We start from the raw sequence: 26,052 nt of genomic DNA, 5'->3' as shown, positions 1-26,052 counted from the left end.
ATGCAAGGACAGTCTCAATTCAAAATATTTTATCCCATTTTCAGGCTGTATCGCCCAGGATGTCCCAGTTTTTGGTTCAGAAAATATGATTCCCCAGCAGAAGCTGGGCACACATGAGACATTCGCTAGTATAGGAATACAGCTGGAGAGTTGGAGGGGTGGCCTAGGAAAGGCGATCTTACAAACCTTTGTTCAGGTCAGTGGATCCAAGGTCAGGTTCTCAGTGACTGTTTTGCAGGGCTCCTTCTCTGCTGTTCCGCTGTGAGGCTCAGGAGGATTTCAGCGTTTTCACTGTAATCAGGTAGTTGCATTCAGTTGGCATTCTCTCCATCGCTAGGCTGATCGCTGCCTTCCAGATCTCTGGCAGGCACTTAGGGGGCTGGGGGAGGATGCTCAGACGGTACAGGTGTTGACTGGCAGATCATCACCCGACCTCCTTTTCCTTGGTTCCCTCATTTTATCCTCGCAACAACCCCGCAGGGGAAGCGCAGGTCTCCCTTTACAGATGAGGAAACTGAGGCTCAAAAGGCTAAGTCATCTTCCCCTGGCCGACGCGCTACAGATCTCTGGCAGGCACTTAGGGGGCTGGGGGAGGATGCTCAGACGGTACAGGTGTTGACTGGCAGATCATCACCCGACCTCCTTTTCCTTGGTTCCCTCATTTTATCCTCGCAACAACCCCGCAGGGGAAGCGCAGGTCTCCCTTTACAGATGAGGAAACTGAGGCTCAAAAGGCTAAGTCATCTTCCCCTGGCCGAGTGGCTAGTCGCTCGCAGGGCCGAGACCTGAGCCCGGAAGCCCTGTTTCCTTTCTCCTCAGCCTCCCCGTCATCGAGTCCGTGCTGGGGCTCCCAGGCATTCGTCGAATGTCTGTTTGGCAGGGGACGGGTGTGCCTGGCGGCCGCGGCCAGCAAGGTGAGCAGGGAGCCAGACCGAGAAGGTCAGCACATTCTCTGCAGAGCGCGACGACTTCAGGCTTGTTCTGAGCCAGGACTTGGGATTCTTCGTGCCGAAGTTTGGTTCCCCCACGGCCTCGGGTGGTTGTCTGCGCGCGGTCCCTTTGGGTTTGGATTTCAGATTTATTCTTGCATTTTTATTTCAGGACATAACTTGGCAAGATGAGCACTCTGCCCCTTTCTCCTGGGAAACGAGGGTAAGTTGGGTTAAATTTAGATTTGTTTGCCTTCTTAAAAAGCGTGCCGTCCTTAGGTATTTTCCGTTCAGCCCTTGGTGGGCTCAGAAGGCGGCGGGCTGCAGGTGATGCGCCCCCGCCGGTGGGAGGGGAGAGGCGGAGGGGCGGGGCCTGCGCTGCGCTGGGCGTGGTGAGGGATGGAAGCCTGGCAGTGGGCGCGCTGGGCACGCTCGGCGCCCCTGTCCTGGGACAGCAGGGCAGCCCCTCGGGGGGCTTTCTCGGCTCACACTTTTGCCCACCAGCACTCAGTGCCTTGTTGGGGGCTCCATAAGGCAAAGCTTTGAGGGAAGCTTTTTTTGGCGGGGTCGGGGGGCGGGGGGGTTAAGAGCTGCTTTTATTAAAGTGAAATCCGAAGGGCAGCCGAGACAGGAAGGTGGGTGGATGTGGAGACAAGGTTGCAGATGCATCAGAACTGCCTGCAAGAGTCACCTCAAAGGCAGCGTCCTGAGGGAGGAAGGGAGGAGGGGAAGCGTGCCCTTTGTACCCTTTGAAGCTGGGGTAGCCAGTGGATACAGATGTGCAACCCAGCCTGGATCCCTAATGCTGGTCCCCAGTCATTCGTTTGCTGCTGTTAGTGTTATTGTTGCCAAAGTTGCTTAAGAGTATCAAGCTTAACGGGTTTTATCCATTTCCCCATTCTCCCTAGTTGTCCCGGTACAAGTGCATTAATAAGTAGTACAAAATGACCGAAAGGCAGGCGTCTCAAACCCAAGGAAAAGAAGGAAAAAGACCAGGATTCTCTGAATTCTAGAACATTCTCTGCTGTGTGTTAGAGGGTCCTTTCCCTAATGGGGGTGACCAGGACGGCTGTGTACCTGCAATAGGGCGTAGGCTTGAGGTTGGATCAGGGCTTTCAAGCCCTGACACTTGAAGGGGCCCGTTTCTTGGTTTTTCACTTGTCCCCACGGTTGCTCATCCTGGTAGAAATGGCGTCCAGGGGGCTGTAGGGAGGGTGGGTCAGAGCGGGGTGCGGCAGTGGCGGGGGCCTGCAAGCCACCTGAGAGGCCCTCGGGTGGGGGTCTGTGTCTTAAAATGAAGGACTTGACGAGGGCTCAGATGGATCAGGACAGCCGGTGGTGTTGCCCACAGGCTGCGCGGTTGGTTGGCTGATTGACTGCCCCAAGTGACGCGAGCTGCCTTAGGATGAGGAAGCCTGTGAAAGTTGAGGGGACCCTCACGTGAGAGTTGAGAGGTGGCTTTTGCGAATACGTGGCATTAATGCAGATGACCACGCTCATCCCGCAAGCACAGACTCCTCCCTTTGGGGATCCAGAGCGTCAGGTCCTAAACATCCTAAAAAGAAAGATGCAAATACCTGCATCCTGCGTGCGTGATTTTTTTTAATTTCCTTGGCAGATTAATAACCTAGGTCTGCGCGGAGGGCAGGGTGAGCGAGGACGTTGTGCCTGGAATTGGAGTCTCCTTCAGGATCTGGACACTGGTTGAGGGGTGGCTGAACCAGCGAGGGTGTCTGGGAGGCAGCCAGGTAGGGTGAGGAGCTGCCTGGGATTGCAGCTTACGAGCTCCGAGGCCCACCCGTAAATCCCTGTCCAGTGACAGGGCAAAGGGAGTTGGAGGTGGGTAGAAAGGACCTCGCCACACTGACGTTCAGCCAGTGCCATCAATATTCCTTGTATGTGGGTTCCCCAGATGGGTAACTGAGAAACACTACATAAGAACCTTCAAGTTGCAAACTTTCAAAGATGGGAACGTGCGTTCCATCAACGTAAGGCGTGAGGGAAACTGCAGCTGGCCCTCCGTCTCCTGTTACTGACGATCCTTCAGATCTACCGTCTCCCCCCCGCCCCCCACCACTCCAGTCAGTACCTCTTCTTGCCTGTTCACTCGATGCCCGCCCCAGTATGCCAGCTGTTGTCCTGGACTACTGTCCTTTTCAAGGGACTGCACTGTAAGATTAAACATGTTTTATTTTTTTGTTTGTTTTTTATGCGTTATTTGTGCGAAAGGTATTTTAAACCTGTTACAGTACGGTACTAGATAGCCCATCGTGTTAGTTGGGTACCTACATACAACTCGTTCGTATGTAGGGGCCTTACTGTAATCCTAGGCAGATGGGTAGTCTGCAGGGGGGAGTGGACAGCCTCGGGGACAGTGGCCCAGAAGGCAGCACAGATGTTACTGGCCTGGGCCCTGTGTTTGATGATGTCTCAGTGATGAAGACAGAGAAGTCGAATTAGTTAAAATGCCCCGAGCCCTAAGTCCATCGTGCCCCCCACGATGTAGAGGATATCTACTCTCTAAGAATTTACCTTGTTAAATGTTCCTGAGTCCGCCGTTTGTGGGATGGGATGTTTCACCTGTTATTACCTTCATGCAGATGACATTCTGGGGCAAGGATGGGGCAGCCGCTCGGGCGGCTGCTGAGAATGAGGCTCAGTGTGGGAGCAGGTGCCGGGGAAAGGTCTCTAGAACAAGGTGTGCTGACACAGCCCAGCACGGGCCACGCTCGTGCTGGTGTTAATTGTCCACAGATACCATCCAGGTCCCTTAGGAACCTGCATAAATTGAGAAGGCTTGATGAAGTTAAGTCAATATGTGTTGCTCATTTTAATTAACTTGTTTTTTTTGGGTTTTTTTGGGTTTTTTTTTTAGCAAAAGGTGTAGTCTTTGTAGCTCAGGGTTCTCAGTTTCATTTTTTTTTCCGTTGGAGTATAGTTACTTTACAATGTTGTGTTAGTTTCGGCTGTACAATGAAGTGAACCAGCTGTGTGTATACCTGTGTCCCCTCCCTCTTGGACCTCCCTCCCACCGCGCCCTTCCCCCCACCCCCCCATCTAGGTCATCACAGAGCACCGAGCTGAGCTTCCCGTGCTATGCAGCAGGTTCCCACTAGCTAGCTATTTTACACATGGTGGTGTATTTATGTCAAACCGTGTTAGTTTCGGCTGTACAATGAAGTGAACCAGCTGTGTGTATACCTGTGTCCCCTCCCTCTTGGACCTCCCTCCCACCGCGCCCTTCCCCCCACCCCCCCATCTAGGTCATCACAGAGCACCGAGCTGAGCTTCCCGTGCTATGCAGCAGGTTCCCACTAGCTAGCTATTTTACACATGGTGGTGTATTTATGTCAAACCTAATCTCCCAATTCGTTTCACGTTCCCTTTCAATGAGGGAACCAGCTTATTTCATGAACAGATGGGCTGTGTCCTCACCTTTTGATTTGAGCTCTCAAAATCACACTTACGTGATTTAAAGTCAGAACTTTGTAGAGGCAGAATAGAGAGCGTTCCAGAGAGCAAAGGGCCTTAGCCCTGCTCTGTCATCAAGAGCCGGAGTTCCACCACTCGCCTCTCCCCAGCTGAAGTGCGAGTGCCCACCTCTCTGCATTGTCACGCTCTTCCTTAGGACTGAAGGACGGATGAGAACTTCTTTGGAGAGCTGCATGCAAGAGGTGGGTTAGCCAGGGCAGGGTGGCCCTGACCTCCAACTGCAAGGCTGGAGACTCTTTGTCATTTGACGTCTTGGATGCATGGCAGGCACCTCACCCCTTCACGGCTTGAAGCAGCCATTTCTTTGCTCCTGATTCTGGGGGCCAGTGGTCTGGGCAGGGCTCAGCCGGGCTGTTCTTCTGTGGGCCTGCCCGGGGACTGCTCTCGTGTCATCTGACGGCCTGTGGGAGCTGGTTGCTCTAGGGTACCCTCTCTTCCATGTCCGGTTGGGGCCACATGTGTCCAGCGAGCTACGTGTTGGTGGAAGAGCTCCCTCGGGTGAGAGTGGAAGCCGACAGGGTCTTCCGAGGCTGAGGCTTGGGAACCAAAGTATCCCCTCTGCTTTGTTCTGCTGGTCAAATCGAGGCACAGTCCACCCGGATTTGGGGTGTGAGGACATGGATCGCATCTCCTGATGGACAGTTGCAGAGGATCTGTGCCATTTCGAATCACAGACTCCACACTCTGACGGCCCCGACAGCGGGTCGTTTCATTTGATGGTCTGTCATCCACTGATTTTTTTTTTGAATCTTAAATTGCGGTAAAATGCACATCCCGTAAAACGTACCCTCTTAGCCATTTGTAAGTGTGCAGTTCGGTGGCCTTAAGTGCATTCACGCTGTTGTGCAGCTGTCGCCACCATCCATCTCCAGAACGTTATCATCTTCCCAAACTGCAACTCTCTTCCTTTTAAGCCGAAACCCCCCTTTCCCCCTCCCCCAGCCCCTGGCAACCACCCTTCTACTTCCTGTCTCTATGACATCATTCACTGATTTTTTTCAAAAAGCCGGCGGACATTGATTATCCTTCCACTCTGGGTCAGACATTATGCTTAAGGGTCAGAGGTGAGTAAACGCTTGCTCTCGGCAAAGAGCCCAGCGTGGGGATGGCCGCGCCTGGGGCAGAGATCACACAGGAGGACCACTTTAGCCACGTGATCATTCCTCCAGCCATTTTCCTTCATTCACATGGCACATATTTACATACACGTTGGTGGATACGGTCTCATGGCTTCTGCGGCTATTCACTTCAGCAGAGTTTTTTTTTTCCTTTTTTTTGGCCGTGCTGCACGGCATGTGGGATCTTAGTTCCCTGACTAGGGATCGAACCTGCACCCCCTGCACTGGAAGCGCGGAGTCTTAACCACTGGACCACCAGGGAGGTCCCCTCTTCTGCAGACATTTAATGATAGCCAGCTAAGTGCCTAGCTCTTTCTCAGCTCTGACTTCTCAGCCAGCAGTCGGTCAGCTAAAGCCAGGGGTCAGTCTGACCCAAGGTGATGCTTGTCGGACGCAGAGCCGAGAATCTCAGGGATTTGGGATTTCTTCCCAATTTTTGCACCTCTGTCTGGGCTCCTTCCTTCGGGCCAGCCCGTGGCCGGGGACCCCTGCAGAGACCTGCAGAGCGTGGACGAGCGGGTGCCGTCCGTGCCTGAAAGGCGGCTCTGACCAGGAGAGGCCTCGATGCCGGGCAAGCGCTGCCCGTTTCCTCGGATCCTGCTGGGCCTTCCGGCCTGCCCTCCCCTCCCGGGTCGCCTCCTGCCGAGGCCGCGCCAGGCCTGACGCCTCTGTCGCTCTGACCTCTTCCCGGCGGAAGGGAGGCTCTGAGGCAGAAGCGCCCGCCCTGGCCGGGCGAGGTGCCCTTGTCGCCATCTTTCCCCCCATCCTTCAGCTTGGCAGGTGTGCCGGGGGCCAGGGTGCCTGCAGGGCCCCGCGGCGGATTCCTCTCTCCTGCTGCTGAGGTTCCACGAGGAAAGCTCCAGAGAGGGGAGTCGGCAGGGGAGGATTCTTCCTCTGGGCTGGGGGTTTGCAGGAGACTCCTGCAGAGGCAGGTCAGGCCCTAGCGAGGGGCGGCTGGACTCGGGGGGCGCCGCGCCCACAGTGCTTGCCTCCTCCCAGGCTGTCTGCATTTTCCCCTTCTGTCTACCCGAGTCCTTCACCCGAGGTTCGGCTGCCTATTTGGGGATCGTGAGTAAGCTGGGGGGGCGGTCAGCTCCTTGATCTCCGAGGATCGACACAGACCACTCCTGGAGTAGGGGGGCCTCTCAGCCCCTCCTCAGGAGGAGAAGTAAGCGCCTGGGAGCAAGGGCATCTGCACGGGCTGAGGTCCACACCAGGGGTCTGCAGCCACGTCACGTTCTTTCACCCAGGAGCTCAGTGTCGCTGCCCCCGCTGGGGGCTGGGGTGCCGGGGCTCAGGGGCGGCGGTAACGCGCAGGCGGGTTGAATCGATGAAGAGAGATTGGAGCTTGGGTCTGTCTGTGGCTAAGAGGCGTCTCTTGCCCAAGCGGGACAGACGGGTGTTCCGTCAGGATGTCCGTACATGGAGCGTTCCCTGGGTTCCCAGTTATGGCCCAGCCTGGCTGTCCCTCCTCACCGCCAGCCAGAAGTTTCTGAGAAATGCAGGGCCGTGGAGCCACGCCATGCTCCCATCACAGCATCACTCCTGCTTGGGGGCCCTCACGGAGACCCCCGTCTCTGCCCAGCAGTGAAGTCCCCCTCCCCCTCCCCGTGCTGTCTCTAGCTCACCTTCCTGAGATCCAGAGCAGGCCTGTGGCCCCCTGCTCTGGACCTTTCCCGGCTTTTGTAGGTGCAGTGACCTGCCAGCTCCTCAGCCCAGGGCCCATCCTGCTGCTCTGGCCCCAAGGGTCCTTCCTGCCGGTCTCTTCTCCAGCCCCGCAGCCCTGCCCCGTGGCACCCATCTCGCCTGCCTCGGTGCCTTGCCCAGCCCCCTGGCCCCCAGCCACCCGTGCAGGTCCCACCTGCCCCCAGACCCGGAGCAGATTCCGTTCCTGTGGTTCTCCCAGTTACTGTGACAGCCGGGCAGCTCCCACAGGCCCCTGATCTGTGCTGAGCACCTTGGGGGCATTTCCTCGGCTAATCCCCCCGACGCGCCCTTTGCCAGATGAGGAAACAGAGGCCCAGAGTGAGGGCTGTGAGCTAGACGTCCCAGCCCGGGGCCGTGTGCTGCACCCCTTGCCGCAGTGTCTGCAACTGTCCGCCTTCTGTGTCCCCTCTGAGAAGCTCTGTGCTAGACGGACACACGTTAATGTCACCGGTGGCGTTCTTTGTGGGTGCATCTTGTCCCTGTGAGACGACAGGCACCTGGAGGGCAGAGGCTCCTGTTCTTCCCTTGGCCTTATAACCGCAGGCTCCTTCACACCCACTGTCTGTTGGGTGTCTGTTGGGTTTTCCCCCGGCTCGGTGCCATGGGGCCCAGCAGCTGGGCCCTGGCCATTGTCCGCCCGGCTCCCTGGTGAAAATACAGGAGTGTTCTCTAGCCCCTGGGGCCTCGGGGTTAGGGGCAGGGGTCCCCAGACCCTGTCCCCCGTGCGCCGCTGGCCTGGAGGGTCTGACACCCCCAGTCTCAGTGGCTAGGCCGTGCTGTCTCTTCCCCACCAGACTGTCGTCCTACTGATTCTGAGATTCTAAAAATTTTTCCTATCTTCCCCTCTTCTTCCTTTTCCTCCTTTGGCGGGGGAGGTGGAGGAGGATAAATGTTAAATGGTTTGTGAATTTATTAGGATTTGCTCCAGTAAGCTATTATATTTTCTGACAATGTTTCTGCAGCCTTCATCTCAACAATTTAGATCTGCCAGAGGCCGCCAAGCCAAACAGTTAGTTTTGGCCGCCTGCACCCTCCTTTACTGAAATATTACACATTCCTCTCCAGTGAGTGGGACGTAAAAATAGACACTGGGCTCAGTTGTGGGCTTTCTGTTTTTAGAACGGACGTGGCCAGCTAAGACCCAGCTCCCCACATGGGGTGGCTGACACCCAGGCCTGGCTCAGCGCATAGCCCTGGGGCTCCAACCGGGGCGCCTGGGACGTAGAGGGAAGCGCCGTCAGCATCTCTGTGAGGATGGGAGAGGGCTTGCTGAGTGCCCCTCAGTCTTCCGTCCCAGCCGTCTCGTGTAAGACCACGGGCTTGCATCCCCCTCCGACCTGCTGTCCGAGCTGGGGGCTGCTCTTCACGTGGACTAGCATCCTGTTGCTGGGCCCAGCTCGGCGCAGGGGACCGGGTTCCCGAGAGCTCTTTGTCCACACCTGGAAAAACTGACTTTTTCCAGAAATCAGAAGGCTGCATGGGAACTTCCTGACTTTCTAGCGTTCATCACAGGCTCCAGACGCAGTCCCCCTGCTGGCCTGTCAGGTCGCGAGGCAGGGCTGTCCCCTCCTGTTCACAGATCTGCTCCAGTGTCAGAGGGCCCCCTTGCATTGCCTCAGGGCCACGGGGGAAGGTGAGGTCAGAGACCCCGGTCGGAAGCACAGGCTCTGGCGGGGGGTGGTCCAGGGACAGCACGGTGGCTGCACTCCATCCCTGTGGGGAGTGTCTCAGCTCAGATTCCACGCCAGACACTGGGCCGGGATGGGGCTTCAGAGTCGCGCTTACTTCTGGACGCAGACACGGCCCGCGTGTCCCAGCCACGGGTACCACGCCCCTGGTGACCAGAGGAAGGCGGGGAGGGGCCAGCACCCCGAGGGGATCCAGTGGGTTCCAGTGGGAATACTCCCCGGGGAGCTTAGATGCCTCTGACCAAGCAGAACAGGAGCAGAGCCCAGTAGCCTGCGTTTACTGAGCACTTACTATGTGCCGGGCCTCGTTCTAAAACAACAGCCCGGGGAGTAAGAATACTCCGTTTTTACTAGAGAAGAAAAGAGTCCAGGTTCAGGTTGGGTCGTTGGTGGGTTTGTCCTTTACTGAGAGGAGCTGGTTCAGGGAAGAAGGTAGCTGTGGCTTCGGGCCGGTGAGCAGGAGGCGCCTCTAAAGGGGACCTGGGGCTTAGGGGACCTCCCGGGAGAAAGCACTGGTCTGGGAGGGGAGGGGGCGGCCCAGGGCCGGTGGAGTCACCGAGCAAAAGCAATGAAACCTCTCCTAAAGCACAGAGGGAGCTGCAGTGCAGGTGCCACTTCTGTGTGACCTGGACCACAGCAATGACCAGGAGCCCCTCTCACCATGTCCTGGTCCAGTTTTGCTGGCGTTCTGGGGTCCTGGAGCCAAGTAAGATGAACTCTGGTCAGGAAAAAGGACCCTTTGGTCCTCTTCTTCTTTCTTGGCCCGGCCCTTCCCAACAGGCATGTGTTTTAAACACAAACCACAAACCTTTGTCCTTTGGGGCGAGGAGTGGGAAGGAAAGAGACCCTCACCAGTGCAGCTGATCAAGGAGGACCGTTTCTTAAAAGGGGGATGTAGTCATATTTTATCTGCAGAATGGAAAACAACAAATGCCTGGGCAAAAAGGCTTAGAAGCCGATACACTAGAACGTTTTTTCTTCTGTAAGTTCTTGTTTTCCCCATTTTCACCCCAGAGCGCCCCAAACCAAGTAGCCACCCCCGTCAGCCTGGCCCTCTCCTCTACCAAGACGTCACCCTCCCCGAGGGGCTCTCACGAGGGTTCCGGTGGCCCAAGGAGCCCTGAAAGCCTCCGTGGTTCTCTTGCAGGTTGTCACTCCAGCTAAGTGCTGCTCGGTGCCCTGATCGAGGGCCTGAAGCAGTCCTGGAACCACTGTGGCTGACCTCTGTCCCCAGCATCCTTGGCTCGGCCCAGTGCCGTCCTGTGCCTAGACTCATGTTCAGCCCAGCTTTCCGGGAGCTTCTCCCCACTGGAGAGATGGCTGATCCTAAAAGAGCCTACTGTTTGACGAACTGCTCAAAGTGTTTTCTTTACCCCACAATTTCCAGATCAATCTCAACTCTGTTCTCTCAGGCTCAGTCCCCACTTCCAAGCTATTTCTAGCACTTTGCTTATTTAAAGAACTCATCAGCTCTGTGCCCACATTCTCCCTGTATTTTATTGTGGAGTTTGGAAATATGCGGAGTATTGAGAATGACTCACTCAGAAACAGCCCTTTAAAAATCAGATCAGGTCACTGACATACAGAAATTCTGCCACGTATGGGGATCGCTGGTGTTCACATGGACATCGTCCCTGGCGGCCACTGGCTTTTTAAATGTGGTGTGATGCCCAGCACAGCTGCAGGCCTCGGAATCACTTGCTCCAGATTGAAATCCCAGCTGCTCTTAATGGACTAGTGACCTAGGACAATTCACTCATTTGCTCCAGACCTCCATTGTCTCCGTTGTAGAATAAAAACTTTTTAGAAGAAAAGCCCAACAACAAAGAAAACTGTCCCTGGTGCACTGGATACACTCAGAGTCTGCATTTGCTCGGAGCCCCAGCACCTGAGCTCTGATGGTTTTTTTTTTTTAATGTCTAGATTAAAAAAAATTTTTTTTATTTAAGTGTAGTTGATTTACAATGTTATCCCACTCTCTGATGTACAGCAGTGACTCAGTTATACACGTACATACATTCTTCTTTTATATTCTTTTCCATTATGGGTTATCACAGGATATTCAATATAGTTCCCTGTGCTCTACAGTAGGATCTTGTTGTTTATCCATCCTGTATGTAATAGTTTACATCTGCTAACCCCAAACTCCCAGTCTATCCCTCTCCCTCCCCCGTGGCAACCACAAGTCTGTTCTCTATGTCTGTGAGTCTGTTTCTGTTTTGTAGATAGGTTCATCTGTGCCATATTTTAGATTCCACATATAAGTGATATCATATGATATTTGTCTTTCTCTTTCTGACTTACTTCAATTAGTATAATAATCCCTAGTTGCATCCATGTTGCTGCAAATGGCATTTTTTCATTCTTTTTTTATGGCTGAGTAGTATTCCATTGTTTATATGTACCACATCTTTATCCATTCATCTGTCGATGGACATTTAGGTTGTTTCCTAAGCATGTTTCCATGTTTTGGCTATCGTGAACAGTGCTGCTGTGAACATAGGGGTGCATGTTTCTTTTTGAATTATAGTTTCGTCCGGGTATATTCCCAGGAGTGGGATTGCTGGATCATATGGCAATTCTATTTTTAGTTTTCTGAGGAACCTCCATACTGTTTTCCATAGTGGCTGGACCAACTTACATTCTCGCCAACAGTGTAGGAGGGTTCCCTTTTCTACACATCGTCTCCAGCATTTGTTATTTGTAGACTTTTTAGTGATGGCCATTCTGACCGGTGTGAGGTGGTACCGCATTGTAGTTCTGATTTGCATTTCTCTAATAATTAGTGATGTTGAGCATCTTTTCATGTGCCTACTGGCGTCCTATATGTCTTCTTTGGAGAAATGTTTGTTAAGGTCTTCTGCCCATTTTTGGATTGGGTTATTTGTCTTTTTGTTGTTGAGTTGTATGAGTTGTTTGTATATTTTGGAGATTAAGCCCTTGTCAGTCGCATCGTTTGCAAATATTTTCTCCCATTCTGTAGGTTGCCTTTTCAGGTTTTTTTATGGTTTTCTTTGCTGCACAAAAGCTTGTAAGTTTGATTAGGTCCCATTTGTTTACTTTTGTTTCTATTTTTAGTTTTCTGAGGAACCTCCATACTGTTTTCCATAGTGGCTGGACCAACTTACATTCTCGCCAACAGTGTAGGAGGGTTCCCTTTTCTCCACATCGTCTCCAGCATTTGTTATTTGTAGACTTTTTAGTGATGGCCATTCTGACCGGTGTGAGGTGGTACCGCATTGTAGTTCTGATTTGCATTTCTCTAATAATTAGTGATGTTGAGCATCTTTTCATGTGCCTACTGGCGTCCTATATGTCTTCTTTGGAGAAATGTTTGTTAAGGTCTTCTGCCCATTTTTGGATTGGGTTATTTGTCTTTTTGTTGTTGAGTTGTATGAGTTGTTTGTATATTTTGGAGATTAAGCCCTTGTCAGTCGCATCATTTGCAAATATTTTCTCCCATTCTGTAGGTTGCCTTTTCAGGTTTTTTTATGGTTTTCTTTGCTGCACAAAAGCTTGTAAGTTTGATTAGGTCCCATTTGTTTACTTTTGTTTTTATTTCTATTGCCTTGGGAGACTGACCTAAGGAAACATTGGTACGATTTATGTCAGAGAATGTTTTGCCTGTGTTCTCTTCTAGGAGTTTTATGGTGTCTTGTCTCATGTTTAAGTCTTTAAGCCATTTTGAGTTTATTTTTGTGTATGGTGTGAGGGTGTGTTCGAACGTCATTGATTTACATGCAGCTGTCCAACTTTCCCAACACCACTTGCTGAAGAGACTGTCTTTTTCCCATTTTATATTCTTGCCTCCTTTGTTGAAGATTAATTGACTGTAGGTGTGTGGGTTTATTTCTGGGTTCTTTATTCTGTTCCATTGATCCGTATGCCTGTTTTTGTACCGATACCACACGGTTTTGATTACTGTAGCTTTGTAGTATTGTCTGAAGTCCAGGAGAGTTATGCCTCCTGCTTTGTTTTTTTTTTTTCCTCAGGATTGCTCTAGCAATTCTGGGTCTTTTATGGTTCCATATACATTTTTGGATTATTTGTTCTAGTTCCGTGAAAAATGTCATGGGTAATTTGATAGGGATCGCATTAAATCTGTAAATTGCTTTGGGTAGTATTGCCATTTTAGCAATGTTCATTCTTCCAATCCAAGAGCATGGGATATATTTCCATTTCTTTGAATCCTCTTTGATTTCCTTTATTAATATTTTATAGTTCTCAGTGTATAAATCGCCTCCTTGGTCAGGTTTATTCCTAGGGTTTTTTTTTTTTTTTTTTTTTACATTCCCTTTCTGACATTTCACTGTTAGTGTAAAGGAATGCAGCTGATTTCTGAATGTTAATCTTGTATCCTGCTACTTTGCTGCATTCATTTATTAGATCTAGTAGTTTTTGTGTGGAGTCCTTAAGGTTTTCTATATATAGTATCATGTCATCTGCATATAGTAACAATTTTACTTCTTCCCTTCCAACTTGGATGCCTTTTATTTCTTTTTCTTGTCTGATTGCTGTGGCTAGGACTTCCAATACTATGTTAAAGAGAAGTGGAGAGAGTGGACATCCTTGTCTTATTCCAGATTTTAGTGGGAAGGCTTTCAGCTTTTCACCGTTAAGTATTGTATTGGCTGTGGGTTTGTCATAAATGGCTTTTATTATGTTGAGATATGTTCCCTCTTTTCCCACTTTGGTAAGAGTTTTTAATCATGAATGGATGTTGAATTTTGTCAAATGCTTTTTCTGCATCTATTGAGATGATCATGTGGTTTTGGACTTTTCTTTTGTTAATGTGGTGTGCATTGATTGATTTGTGTATGTTGAACCATCCTTGTGAACCTGGGATGAATCCCACTCGGTTGTGGTGTGTGATCTTTTTTATGTGTTGTTGGATTCGGTTTGCTAATATTTTGTTGAGAATTTTTGCATCTATATTCATGAAATATATTGGCCTGTAATTTTATTTTTTAGTGGTGTCTTTGTCTGGTTTTGGTATCAGGGTGATGGTGGCTTCGTAGAATGTCTTTGGGAGTGTTCCCTCCTCTTAATCTTTTGGAAGAGTTTGAGAAGAATCAGTATAAATTCTTCTTTGTATGTTTGGTAGAATTCATCTGTGAAGCCATCTGGTCCTGGACTTTGGTTTGTAGAAATTTTTTTTATTACAGATTCTACTTCACTTCTAGTGATCAGTCTGTTCAAATTATCTATTTCTTCTTGATTCAATTTTGGTGGTCTGTAAGTTTCTAGAAAGTTGTCCATTTCTTCTAGGTTGTCAAATTTGTTGGCATGTAATTGTTCATAGCATTCTCTTATGGTTTTTTGTATTTCTGCAGTATCAGTTTAGATTTCTCCTTTTTCATTTCTTATTTTATTTGGGTTCTTTCTCTTTTCTTCTTGGTGGGCCTGGCTAGAGGTTTGTCAATTTTGTTTACCCTTTCAAAGAACCAGCTCTTGGTTTTGTTGATTTTTTTCTATTGTTTTTTCACCTCTGTTTTATTTATTTCTTCACTGATATTTATTATTTTCTTCCTTCTATTTTTAGTTTTCTGAGGAACCTCCATACTGTTTTCCATAGTGGCTGGACCAACTTACATTCTCGCCAACAGTGTAGGAGGGTTCCCTTTTCTCCACATCGTCTCCAGCATTTGTTATTTGTAGACTTTTTAGTGATGGCCATTCTGACCGGTGTGAGGTGGTACCGCATTGTAGTTCTGATTTGCATTTCTCTAATAATTAGTGATGTTGAGCATCTTTTCATGTGCCTACTGGCGTCCTATATGTCTTCTTTGGAGAAATGTTTGTTAAGGTCTTCTGCCCATTTTTGGATTGGGTTATTTGTCTTTTTGTTGTTGAGTTGTATGAGTTGTTTGTATATTTTGGAGATTAAGCCCTTGTCAGTCGCATCATTTGCAAATATTTTCTCCCATTCTGTAGGTTGCCTTTTCAGGTTTTTTTATGGTTTTCTTTGCTGCACAAAAGCTTGTAAGTTTGATTAGGTCCCATTTGTTTACTTTTGTTTTTATTTCTATTGCCTTGGGAGACTGACCTAAGGAAACATTGGTACGATTTATGTCAGAGAATGTTTTGCCTGTGTTCTCTTCTAGGAGTTTTATGGTGTCTTGTCTCATGTTTAAGTCTTTAAGCCATTTTGAGTTTATTTTTGTGTATGGTGTGAGGGTGTGTTCGAACGTCATTGATTTACATGCAGCTGTCCAACTTTCCCAACACCACTTGCTGAAGAGACTGTCTTTTTCCCATTTTATATTCTTGCCTCCTTTGTTGAAGATTAATTGACTGTAGGTGTGTGGGTTTATTTCTGGGTTCTTTATTCTGTTCCATTGATCCGTATGCCTGTTTTTGTACCGATACCACACGGTTTTGATTACTGTAGCTTTGTAGTATTGTCTGAAGTCCAGGAGAGTTATGCCTCCTGCTTTGTTTTTTTTTTTTCCTCAGGATTGCTCTAGCAATTCTGGGTCTTTTATGGTTCCATATACATTTTTGGATTATTTGTTCTAGTTCCGTGAAAAATGTCATGGGTAATTTGATAGGGATCGCATTAAATCTGTAAATTGCTTTGGGTAGTATTGCCATTTTAGCAATGTTCATTCTTCCAATCCAAGAGCATGGGATATATTTCCATTTCTTTGAATCCTCTTTGATTTCCTTTATTAATATTTTATAGTTCTCAGTGTATAAATCGCCTCCTTGGTCAGGTTTATTCCTAGGTTTTTTTTTTTTTTTTTTTTTACATTCCCTTTCTGACATTTCACTGTTAGTGTAAAGGAATGCAGCTGATTTCTGAATGTTAATCTTGTATCCTGCTACTTTGCTGCATTCATTTATTAGATCTAGTAGTTTTTGTGTGGAGTCCTTAAGGTTTTCTATATATAGTATCATGTCATCTGCATATAGTAACAATTTTACTTCTTCCCTTCCAACTTGGATGCCTTTTATTTCTTTTTCTTGTCTGATTGCTGTGGCTAGGACTTCCAATACTATGTTAAAGAGAAGTGGAGAGAGTGGACATCCTTGTCTTATTCCAGATTTTAGTGGGAAGGCTTTCAGCTTTTCACCGTTAAGTATTGTATTGGCTGTGGGTTTGTCATAAATGGCTTTTATTATGTTGAGATATGTTCCCTCTTTTCCCACTTTGGTAAGAGTTTTTAATCATGAATGGATGTTGAATTTTGTCAAATGCTTTTTCTGCATCTATTGAGATGATCATGTGGTTTTGGACTTTTCTTTTGTTAATGTGGTGTGCATTGATTGATTTGTGTATGTTGAACCATCCTTGTGAACCTGGGATGAATCCCACTCGGTTGTGGTGTGTGATCTTTTTTATGTGTTGTTGGATTCGGTTTGCTAATATTTTGTTGAGAATTTTTGCATCTATATTCATGAAATATATTGGCCTGTAATTTTATTTTTTAGTGGTGTCTTTGTCTGGTTTTGGTATCAGGGTGATGGTGGCTTCGTAGAATGTCTTTGGGAGTGTTCCCTCCTCTTAATCTTTTGGAAGAGTTTGAGAAGAATCAGTATAAATTCTTCTTTGTATGTTTGGTAGAATTCATCTGTGAAGCCATCTGGTCCTGGACTTTGGTTTGTAGAAATTTTTTTTATTACAGATTCTACTTCACTTCTAGTGATCAGTCTGTTCAAATTATCTATTTCTTCTTGATTCAATTTTGGTGGTCTGTAAGTTTCTAGAAAGTTGTCCATTTCTTCTAGGTTGTCAAATTTGTTGGCATGTAATTGTTCATAGCATTCTCTTATGGTTTTTTGTATTTCTGCAGTATCAGTTTAGATTTCTCCTTTTTCATTTCTTATTTTATTTGGGTTCTTTCTCTTTTCTTCTTGGTGGGCCTGGCTAGAGGTTTGTCAATTTTGTTTACCCTTTCAAAGAACCAGCTCTTGGTTTTGTTGATTTTTTTCTATTGTTTTTTCACCTCTGTTTTATTTATTTCTTCACTGATATTTATTATTTTCTTCCTTCTGCTGACTTTAGGTTTTTGTTCTTTTTCTAATCCTTTTAGGTGATAGGTTAGGTTGTTTACTTGAGATTTTTCTTGTTTTCTGAGGAAGGCCCAGTCCTCTCCCCAGGGTCTGACCCCCGAAGCCTGAGCCTCAGCACCCAGCGCCCATCTGCTCCAGCGGGCGAGCAGACAAGCGCCTCAGGCTGGGGAGTGCCGGTCTGCACAGACCCTCTGTGCAGGTCTCTCTCCGCTTTGCCCTCTGCACACCTGTTGCTGCGCTATGCTCTGAGGCTCTGAATGGGCTTTGATGTTTTTTTCTTGGGTTCTATTTCTTATAACCCTGAGCTTCAAGGCAGCCTGTGCTTGTGTTTGGAGCTGGAGTTCCTTGTGGCCTCATCATCTTGAGGAGAGACCTGTGGCCATCAGAATCTGGGCTTTTAGGAAAAGTCTCAGCCAGAGAGAAGTGAAGGCGTATGCATTAAAGTAATAGAGAACCACATTAGCACAGTTTTAAATTATACTGTGACAACATGGAAGCAGTGGCTGCAACTGCTACTCTGATATATAGCTGGCAGAATTAGAAATCAGGGCAGCCCCTGGCAAACAAATTTGGTATGCACCCAAAACCATAGTAAAAGAAAGGTTTAAACCGGTTGTAGTTTGGTACTTCCCTTCTGGAACTCTGTCCGAAGAAATTAACTCCAAATGGGGGAGAGCTGTATGCATGAAGATGTTCTCACAGCCTTAATTATAACAACAGAAATTAAAAGCAGCAAACCGATAAAAAGAAAATGAGAAAGTAGATGGTGGGACAGCCACACAATGAAATATCTTGTGCCCATTAAAACTAATGATTACAAAGACCACATAGCACCATTGATGATGCTTCTGGTTAAGTGAAGAAACAATACCCAAAATTATATGCATAACAGAACTGCAACGTCATAAAATACGTATCTGAGAAAGATTACACGAAACTACACAAACTAATAGAGATTATGGGAAGAGGGAAAGGTTATGAATGATTTTTTTCTAATTCCCCAAATTTTAGTATGTGCTTTTAATACTTTTATTTTAAAAAGAAGAAGAGGAAGGGAATGTATGAGGGAGCAGAAGTGGAGAGGAAGAGAGGAATGTTCCAGTTTGATCTGAGAAATGCCTGAGGCGGCAGATTGCTCGCTCTGCAGGGCTTGGGGACGCACCCCTCCAGGGTGCTCCACTGTAAAGAGGCGTTAGGTTTCCACTCAGTGGTTTGTTGGTCAGAACAGCTGGCTGAGCTGCTACCACTTTTAGAGGTCACAGTGGTTAGCAGCATCAGATCAAGGAAAGTGTTTCTGGGGCACTTGGATGTGGGGTGTGGGCCCTGCCCTGCCCTCGGGGGTTCCCCACCTAACAGGGCCAGGACCAGCTGAGAGCAGCAGGGTAGCACCGAGGAGAGCACGGGAGAGGAAGACTGTCTTGTCAGCTCGGGCAGCTGTGACAGATACCACAGACTGGGGGCATCCAGTAACAGACGTCTGCTTCTCACAGTTCTGGGGCTGGGAGTCCGAGATCACAGTTCCAGCAGGGTTGGTCCTGGGGAGACCCTCTTCCTGATTTGCAGACAGCCGCCTTCTCACTGTGTCCTTACATGGTGGAGAAAGAGAGCATCTCTCAGGGCACTAATCCTGTCCTGGGGGCTCCACCCTCACGACCTCACGTAAACCTCCTAAAGGCCCTGCCTCCAAATACTAACTTTGGGAGTTAGGCCTTCAACATGTGAATTTGGGGCACACACATATGCAGTGTGTAGCGGGCATGCAGGCGGAGTGTGGGATGGAGGCGTGGGAGGGGGATCACATCTTTGCAGCCACACACAGACCTGCCCTTGACTTTCTTGGTTTAGTCCAGGGAGGCAGGGTCTGGCTGTTGGTTTTTCTTTCACCCTTGCTGGCTGCCATCGGTCAGGAAGGCAGAGGCCCGTGAGGTGGGGACTTGGTTCTGGGTTTTGACCGTCACTGCAGTGCTGTCATGCTGACGGGGCACCCTTCCTTGTCACCCCCGGGGGGGCAGTCACCCTCCTGAGAAAGGGGCGGGAATCCCTCCTGAAGAGGCGGGCGGGTGACCTGCTCACCGAGCAGAGGTCTTAGTTGTCAGTCAGATTCAGGAGTCTGAGCTGTTCGTAGCCTCCAGTGTGACAGGATGTGACAGCTCTCAAAGCCTGTGCCGTGTTTCAGGGCTGTGATGGCGGCCCTGAAAATAACCACTGAGGACAGACAGTGCCAGCAAATGGACAACAGGCAGTGCTGTTGCTACCGGGGGGGACGTGTGGGCTGGCACGCCTGTCCCGTTGGCTGAACGTGTTACTCTCTTTTCTCCCTCCCTCCCCGCATCCTGCTAGAGTCAGATGGAGTTCAGCGTCTCCTCCTTATCCATCCAAGAACCGAGCTGCAGCACTGCCACCGAGCCCAGGCCACTGTCCAAAGCTCCTCAGGGCTCGCAGGCCCTCCGACCCTCCCAGGGCAGCAAGTCCTCCAGCCTGGATGCTCTGGGTCCTGCCGCCCGGAAGGAAGAGGAAGCGTCCTTCTGGAAGATCAATGCAGAGCGGTCCCGGGGGGAGGGCCCTGAGGCCGAGTTCCAGTCGCTGACCCCCAGCCAGATCAAGTCTATGGAGAAAGGGGAAAAGGTCTTGCCTGTGTGTTACCGGCAGGAGCCCGCCCCGAAGGCCAGGGAGGCCAAGGTGGAAAAGCCCAGCAGCCTCCGCCAGGACCAGTGGGTCCTGCCCAGCATCAGCATGGAGCGAGAGAGACCCCAGCCCGCCCAGGCCTGCACCAGCCCGCCGAGCGAAGCCGCCGCCTCCGAGCCCGTGGGGAAGCTGCCCTCTCCCGAGGCCGTGGAGGACACGGAGGGTGCTCTGTTCTCGGAACCCGTGCCTGTACAGGTGGGTGCCTTGCTTCAGGCCAGGGGCTCCTTCCTCCCGAGTGACCAGGGCCACCTCACGTGGGTGGGTGGACCACAGATGCCCCCATTTTCTCCTTCCTCTGCCATCCCTCGGAGGACTTCTGGGTTCAGGTCTGCTGGGTTGTCACTCAGCTTGGCGACCGACACACAGGCAGGAGACGTGTTCTGTGGAGCCGTCTGGCGCCGTGACCCGTTTGCCTGTTCCGTGGTTGTGTCCCAGATGCCCACTGGCCTTCCCAGTTGTGTGAGGGCAGGTGTGGAAGGGACGCGGAGGGTGGTGAGCAGAGGACTCGCGGGGGAAGGCGGCAGCGTGTGCGTGGGATTTGGATGCCGGCTCCTCGCAGGGGCCTGGGAGGCTGGGCGGCAGTGTCGGTGAGGAAGGGACCCGCCGATGTCCTGAGGGACACGGGGGAGGCGGCTGGGACCCCAAGCCTCTGCCAGGAGAGCAGCCGTGCTTGTTTGGGGACCACGGGAGACTTGCTTCAGGAATGATGGGCCGCTTCTCGTTTCCACGCAAAACAGGGTTAGGTGTCCAGGGAGGAGTCCTGAAGAAAGGACTTTTTCTGGGAACGGAGGGAAAGGAAAAGAAAGATGTGAGACGTTCACTGGCTGAGGTGCAGTGTGTCGTGAAGAAAGGGTCCTACAAGAGAATAAGCAGCGTGGGTGGCTTCTCCATGTTTTCCCAGTTTTGTGGAGCACCAACTGTTGTCTTTACCAGCTGTTCTGCATTGCTTGAGAAAACTCAGCAAAGAGAAGAGAAAATGTTTGGTTAAGGGTCACCCAAAACCAAAATAAATAAATAAATAGGTAGGTGTATTTCAGAGGGAGGCTGTGGGTTTTTTTGTGTTTTTTAAAAAATAAATTTATTTATTTTTGGCTGCATTGGGTCTTCATTGCTGCATGCAGGCTTTCTCTAGTTGCGGCGAGTGGGGGCTACTCTTCGTTGCGGTGCGTGGGCTTCTCATTGCGATGGCTTCTCTTGTTGCAGAGCACGGGCTCTAGGTGCATGTGGGCTTCAGTAGTTGTGGCGCGTGGGCTCAGTAGTTGTGGCTCACAGGCTCTAGAGCACAGGCTCAGTAGTTGTGGCGCACTGGCTTCTCATTGCGGTGGCTTCTCTTGTTGCGGAGCACGGGCTCTAGGTGCGCGGGCTTCAGCGGTTGCAGCACGCGGGCTCAGTAGTTGTGGCTCGTGGGCTCTAGAGCGCAGGCTCAGTAGTTGTGGCGCACGGGCTTAGTTGCTCCGCGGCATGTGGGATCCTCCCGAACCAGGGCTCGAACCCGTGTTCCCTGCAGTGGCAGGTGGATTCTTAACCACTGCGCCACCAGGGCAGCCCCTGGCTGTGGGTTTTGTTGTTGAGCTGTGGTCGTCCTCTGGGTGTTTCCTGGATTGGGGTTCCGGGCATGTCCACGCCTCTCTAGGCAGATGACCTAGTCAGTTGTCCTCCCGAAGAAGGCTTCCATCGTCTCCACATCAACTTTCCAGCCTGTCCCTCCTTTCAGGGTCTCCCGCCATCTTAGGCCGGCACTTTGGGCCCCTCCCTTGCCGCTCTGGTGCCTGGCTCCATCTCCTCCCTAATCTTCCTGCCTGGTGCTCTCTCTCCGACACTCTGCAGTGGGGTCTTCCTCCGAAGGAAGCATCTATATAAGTTACGTGAGGGTCTTCATTGTAAAGAGACGCAGGAAAGCGCGTGTGTGGGGTTGGGGGCTGTGAGTAGGACAGAGCACCCGAAACCCGTTGAAAGAACAGATTTCTGAGTGCACAGCACAGCGTGAAGTGCTGCTGCACGTAAGACACTGGTAGGAAACCAGAAAAAGGAACGTGTGCCTGAACGCCTTTGGCTTTCCGAGCTCTGGCTCAATCTGAGAGGCGGCAAATCTGGGCCTGGGACGTGCTTCAGAGGGAGCCGCTCAGCTCCGTGGCCTCCGTGTCAGCATCTTCTGTTTGCCGGTGTGTGTGGAGAGCACAGGGTCAAGGCTCCCTCGCTCGGGAAGACCGCGGCCACCAGGGAAACACGCACTCGTGTTAGACCCAGGAGACGGGCCCCTCAGCTCAGGCGGCTGGCGGAAGCCTGTGCACATGTGTCTGAATCAGAGGCCTGTGCTCGCAGGCGGCCCTTTAAACCAGCCCCATGTCTTGTAAGTGGGCAGTCTGTGACCTGAAGAATGGCCCTGGGTTAGGGAAGATCACTCCAGAACCTTCTGCATCATCTAAAAAGAATAAACTTTACATCCTTTCTCCATATTTTTCAATCCCTCAGCTTGGTAATTTATTTTGTTTCGTCTGTCAGTGTGTGTGTGTGTGTGTGTGTGTTTCATATTAGGCTCATGCGAAACTTGTAACTTGTTCTCTCACTCCACAGTGACTAAATTTAAACATGCCCAGCATTCAAAAATAGAAAAGCTACGTTTTTCTCCTTTTCTCTGTGGGTAGGTTCCACAGGCTGCCCTCAGACATGCCTGGGGACGGAGAGGGGTACGTGTTGGGTCCTGGCGGAGTGTGGCTTGCCTTGAGCTTTCTTTAATTTTCTCGTTCCCAGCACTGAGGCAAATTGAGGTCAGGGAGCCTCTGAGACGGAAGCAGACTATTTCATTTGGGTCATTTTAAATGAGATGCTGTTTTTAGATTATGCTAACTTAGTCTCATGCCTTATTTTCGTGTTTTTGTCCCTTCTACAGGTCAGCTCAAGTAATGTCATCTTGAAGACAGGATTTGATTTTCTGGACAATTGGTAAAATGTGCTAGACAGAACAAACCAATAATCCCAAATGTTTTCCAAAGTGGTGTGGCGAAGGAGGAGAAGAAGGGCAGCATCCCCCTGTGTCTTTTGCTAGTTTCTGTACGCGCTTTTCTTAACCGTTTGGAAACTGGTAAATATTGCCTTGTCCAGCTTTCCAGATTTTCCCCTTTTTGGTAAGACCAGATACCTGTGCTATTTTCAACGATTTGATTAATAGAAGTTTTACATTTGGAATTTTTAAAAACTCTTAGGAATTCAGTAAACCTTGTAAATAAAAGTTCTGTTCTAGCTCCACCCAATTTTCCCCCTCCTCAGAGAAAGATTTTTCTCAACCCTGTCACAAAAATCGTAAAGTGATTTCCATCTCCTCTCCTGTATCCCCTCCCTTTTAGAAATGCACGGGGCTCCTTTCCGTGGGTGGCTGTCCTCAGCAATAATGGTGCCGGGTGCTGGCGGTGCCCATGGGGAGACCTGCCCCGCGTGGCGGGAGTCCTCAGCCCCACACTCCAGCTGTCCAGGCTTCCCTTGCTGAAGCCACACTTCTGCATCACGTGCCACCCTTCATTCTCACGTCATTTCCAGGAAACAGATCGTTGGCACATGATGGAGGTCGTCTTTAAGCTGCCGTGGTACTTATTCAAACTATTCATCATTGTTTATTAACGAGTTGCATGTTTAAAAGTTTTGTATTAACTTTACATTATTTTGTACCTAGATGTAGCAGTTGTAGGGCTACCACTTTTCTTGGGTTTGTACCAGTTGTTTCCCTTTGGAAGTTCTTTGCTACTTCTGGGGCCTGTTGGGTGTTTCCTGTCCTGGGCACCTGCGGGCGTTGCTGGCAGACCAGGCTCTTCTGATTAGTTGTGTTAGAACCTTCCAGCATGAAGCTGGCAGGGGCGCTGGATGTCCTTCATCCCAAGGACTGGTCAAGCTGCGTCACGGTGGACCCTCCCTCAACCCTGACCGCCAGCGGAAGCGGAGTCGAGTTTCTGCATGGCCCGAGCGGCGCCCCCTGGAGACCTTCGTGGTCATGACAACAGCATCTCCTGGAGGTGGACTCGGCTGCCCGCTTGACCTGTGGTCCCTGCTGCTGGGGAGGGGCGTTAGGGCAGCTCCGAGGCTGCCCGGGAGGACGGGGCGGGGTCGGGCGGGCGGGGAGCCGCTACCCAGTGGCCCCGGGTGGCGCGAGCCTGCAGTACGTGCCCGAGCGTGGTCTCCACGTTGCCTCTCACTGTGTTCTCCTCACCTGACGCCTTAATCCCCGCGAGTCCTGCCAGTGAGCACCTAGTTTCAGTATCAAAGTGTGTCTTTTTAAGATGCCTTTCTGTTTCATAGGACCTTCTGAAATGATTTTTAGAATATTTTGTCTGGCTCCAAGGTAAAGCACATGGCGACTTGTTTTTTCCAGGAAATTTTCTGCCAAAGCTGTGGCCTAGCCAACTTCTGGTGTGGTTTCTGCCAATTGCATTCTGTCCCTAAACCTCGTTTGGGCCCTTGGGGTCTTGCATTTGACCTTCCTCCTTTGGTGGTATTGTGGTGAATACATGTCCCTTCTGTACTGTTTAAGTATAGTTGAAACATTCAAGAGAAAACATTCCTAGCACAGCGATGAGGGGAAAGCGAAAACCCAGCTGGAAACGCATGGCCGGGTGGCAGCCCTGCAGGTCAGCCGCTGAGCCTCGGAGCCGGGCTCGACACCTGCCCTCACTTCCAGCTTTGAGGGCAGTGACCTTAGAACCCATGCTTGCCAGCAGGGTCCCTGTAAGAAAAAAAGGTGTCTAGAAGGGAGTTTGCATTCCTTGGTGTTGGTGTAGCAGGGAAGAAAGATCTGCATCCCGGGACAGTTAGCCCAAGGTGATCTGTCTGTTCTTTCGGGAGATGACTCTGATTTCTTTTCCACTTTCTCATAAGACCCAGTATTCCCTTCAGGTTCTCCTGGGAGCTGAGGGGCACGGGGTCTATTGAGAGCTTCTACCTTCTTTAACACCATCTGGGGTCCAGTACCCAATAGTATTCAGTTATCTGTAACAGTGTTTAAAGTTTCATAGAGGTACAGCCTCCTGAGATTAAATGTAAAAACCACAACTTGCGAAATCCTAGAGGGAGTTCTAAAGTTGTGTTGCTTTGCTTTGCTTTCGGAAGTACAGAAACGTGAGAGGGAGAGGTGGAGGCCTGGAGGACACGTGCTCATGGGTCTCCATCCTGCCTGACCCTGCAGATTCTCCTCTTAACCCCGGGCAGCCTATGCAAAGATGATTCCTTTCACTGTCCTCCTGGGAATCTATGTTTAGTGCGTCCAAGTAAAGGAAAAATTAAACTCTTATACGTTTTGCCCCCTTTTTTGCCATGTATCAAGAGGGCGTTTCTAAAACCAGAAGTTTATAGTTATGATTTTAAAAACACACACTTTTCAGCTGAAGCTGAATGTGGTTTTGCATCCCCTCCCTCTGGCACCCTCTTGTCTGCCCCTGGGTTCAGCTCAAGGATTCAGTGTCTGGCTTTGGGTGACCGTCATTGGAAAATCTCCACCAGGAGGCTAGAGACCAGTCTCAGCTCTTTCACCTGGGACCCCTCCCCCGCCCCCCGCTGCCCCTGCCCTCTGGGTTTGGGAGTGCCACCCACCCGCTCTGGGAACAGCAGGGCATGGCACCCAGCCGCACCCGCCCCGTGGGTGTCACAGCAGTCTCCCTTTCTTTGATATATGTTTTCAAAAATGAAAACTTCTTACTGACTACTCATAACTTGGTTGTATTTTATATTAACAGCCTTTAATAAAGCCATTTAACATTTGCTCGACGTGTCTATTTGGGACCTCTGCCGGGGTCAGGAAGCCTGCTAGGATGATTGCTGATGAACACAGAGGAGGAGAAAAGGACTCGTACTAGTGAAAGCCAGCTTGAAACCCCTTCAGCAAGCCCGCTTGGCACAGTCCTGCCTTGGGCCCCCTGCACCCTGGTGGGAAGCGGTAGCCGAGGTGTACGGGGCCCCTAGCAGAAGAGGTGGGCTTTACCCCGGAGAGCTCTCTACAGCCTTCCGGTGACATGGACAGCACGGCATGTCTTTCCAGGGCCAGCTGATTGCATCAGGTGACCGACTCAGAAGAGCAGGTGCAGTCTCCCCGAATGCTCTCACCTCCGATGTGGTTGAACCTGATTTTTCTTGGAAGACGTGCAAATTTAAGCATGGCCCGTCCATCTCTTCTGCTCATTAAGGTGCCGGTGGTAAGTTACCAGCTGTAGATTGATGAGAATTTTTAGATGTCAATTTTTAAAACTAACATCCCCTCAAGAAAAATGGGGATTCAGGCTGTCAGACTTCTCCTGAGTTATCGTGCACAGTGGGGCCTTGCTGCCTTAGGGACCACAGATTTCTGGGTGAGCAAGTGATTGTACTTGCTGCCTCTTTGGGCGAGGGTGATTTGATGAAGTTTGTGGGCCAGCAAGCACTGGGTCACTGTGTGCACAT

The 26,052-nt window shown here is 50.1% G+C and overlaps 1 protein-coding gene across 2 annotated transcripts in view; it reads left to right on the top strand.

The window, feature by feature from the left end:
• Positions 1 to 24,917, top strand: part of C20H1orf198 (chromosome 20 C1orf198 homolog) — a 36,702-nt gene extending 11,785 nt beyond the window's left edge. Inside the window, exons 2-4 of one of the 2 annotated variants that reach the window (XM_024117075.2) lie at positions 1,102 to 1,152; positions 19,291 to 19,830; positions 22,526 to 24,917. In XM_024117075.2, the coding sequence (XP_023972843.1) occupies positions 1,102 to 1,152; positions 19,291 to 19,830; positions 22,526 to 22,582 (648 nt within the window). In that variant the 3' untranslated portion in view covers positions 22,583 to 24,917. The remainder of the gene's footprint in view (positions 1 to 1,101; positions 1,153 to 19,290; positions 19,831 to 22,525) is intronic. The other variant, XM_024117076.3, reaches the window with a different exon arrangement.
• The last annotated feature ends 1,135 nt before the right edge of the window (positions 24,918 to 26,052 follow it).

The sequence above is a fragment of the Physeter macrocephalus genome, chromosome 20, assembly GCF_002837175.3.
Source record: "Physeter macrocephalus isolate SW-GA chromosome 20, ASM283717v5, whole genome shotgun sequence".
Lineage (NCBI taxonomy): Eukaryota > Metazoa > Chordata > Mammalia > Artiodactyla > Physeteridae > Physeter > Physeter macrocephalus.
The sequence above is the reverse complement of the archived record's forward strand: the minus strand, read 5'-3'. Positions and strand labels throughout refer to the sequence as shown.